We start from the raw sequence: 1,547 nt of genomic DNA on the forward strand, positions 1-1,547 counted from the left end.
TGGCATGCCGCCAAACCAGCTGGCGAACTTGTTCATGCAGGTCTGCCGCTGGGCAAAGTGGTCCGGGTCCGCCCAGCGCGAGGCTCGAGATGACTAAGAGGAACAGATGCACAACATTAGACATCTGCTCAAGCTCATGTAGGTTTAATTATCTGCAGTGCGGTTTTTTCTCACTTACCTGAGCCATCATGGTCTCCTTGTACTGTTTTTTCTGTGTGACCTTGATGGGCGGCAGCTTGGTGACAGCGGACACTAGGAAGTTCATGAGGATGTCCTCACAGTTGGCCAGTTGGTCCACCATGCTCTTCAAGCTATTTGGCAGGAAGTTGGTGTACAGGAAGTGGTAATATCTGGAGAAAAGGACGGAATGGAGAACACGGACATTGTCAAGGACAGGTTGAGACAACCAAATCATAAATTCAAAAGCTCAATAGGACAATGAACACAATGTGCTGGATAAAATGGATAAAAGATATTGATTTTTTTCATTAACTGCAACAAAAACCAATCAGTCTTTTAATCAATGGCTTATTTTTTTCAATACAGTTTTCCTTAAATATATATTTAATGGCTGCTTGTCCTACAAATGTGTCCTTGTTGCATGTTTCTAGCTTATTACGGAAACTGCAAATCATGTTTTTCTGAGAAAATTTATGAACAATTCTACCCTAAAGCTGGTGCCATCATATTAGGCCATTCTTTATTTGTGCTCGCATGTGGTATTAACTTTGCAACAATATACATTTTTAACATTTTTATTTCAAATAAATATTATGCATGCTAAATTAAATACAATTACACAATACAATAATTATATTGCCATGAAAATACTTTTGTGATATTTGAAGAAAAATGACCTTTTCATGTCCTCAATGTCTGTGGTGTTACAATAATGGAAAGGGATCCTTATATTTGGACAATTTCCTGTACATTCTGTTTAAGATCATAGCGCTGAGGAGTGTATGGTGAGACTTTTTCTTTAAACACCATAATCAGTCAGTTTAATCTAAAGATTGATTTGTGTAGTTGTATTAATATTTTTTAAATATTGCCTGGTCTACTTATTGTAATGGTAGTCTCCATTTTAAAGAACTTCAGAATTATGACATTTTTTTCTGTGATATTACTGCTTATAATTTAGGACATAACTGATGAATGACCAGACTTTCAGTAAATTATTCATTTTAAATGTAAGCTTTAACATTAAGCTTTTAATCGATCTATCAGAGATATGACATTCAAGTAAAATTTCTTATCAATATTGAACAGTTAATATTTTTGTGGAAACCAGAGTTAATTCTGCACTTGTTTGTTGGTGTTTTCAGATCATTATCTGCGCTTCCACAATGAAGAGATTAATTTAACGAAAATTAACACTAGTGGAAACCATTTTTTTGGTATTCTTTAATGAATATAAATTTCAAAAGAACAGCATTTATTTGAAAACTTTTACTAAACAAATTTAATGCATCATTGCTTAATAAAAGTTTTTCTTTCAGGCAAAAATTTACCCCAAACCATTGAATGGTAGTGCATATATATATATA

The 1,547-nt window shown here is 34.1% G+C and overlaps 1 protein-coding gene across 1 annotated transcript in view; it reads right to left on the minus strand.

Annotated features, from left to right (window-relative positions):
• The window catches only part of LOC107575740 (exostosin-1b-like), a 9,320-nt gene extending 8,358 nt beyond the window's left edge, over positions 1-962 (minus strand). The window contains exons 1-2 of the mRNA XM_016262083.1: positions 179-962; positions 5-93 (exon numbers count right to left, since the gene is read on the minus strand). Coding sequence (XP_016117569.1) covers positions 5-93; positions 179-415 — 326 coding nt within the window. The 5' untranslated portion in view covers positions 416-962. The remainder of the gene's footprint in view (positions 1-4; positions 94-178) is intronic.
• Positions 963-1,547: the final 585 nt, after the last annotated feature.

This window comes from Sinocyclocheilus grahami, unplaced genomic scaffold, assembly GCF_001515645.1.
Source record: "Sinocyclocheilus grahami isolate Dianchi unplaced genomic scaffold, SAMN03320097.WGS_v1.1 scaffold2850.1, whole genome shotgun sequence".
Taxonomy (NCBI): Eukaryota; Metazoa; Chordata; class Actinopteri; order Cypriniformes; family Cyprinidae; genus Sinocyclocheilus; species Sinocyclocheilus grahami.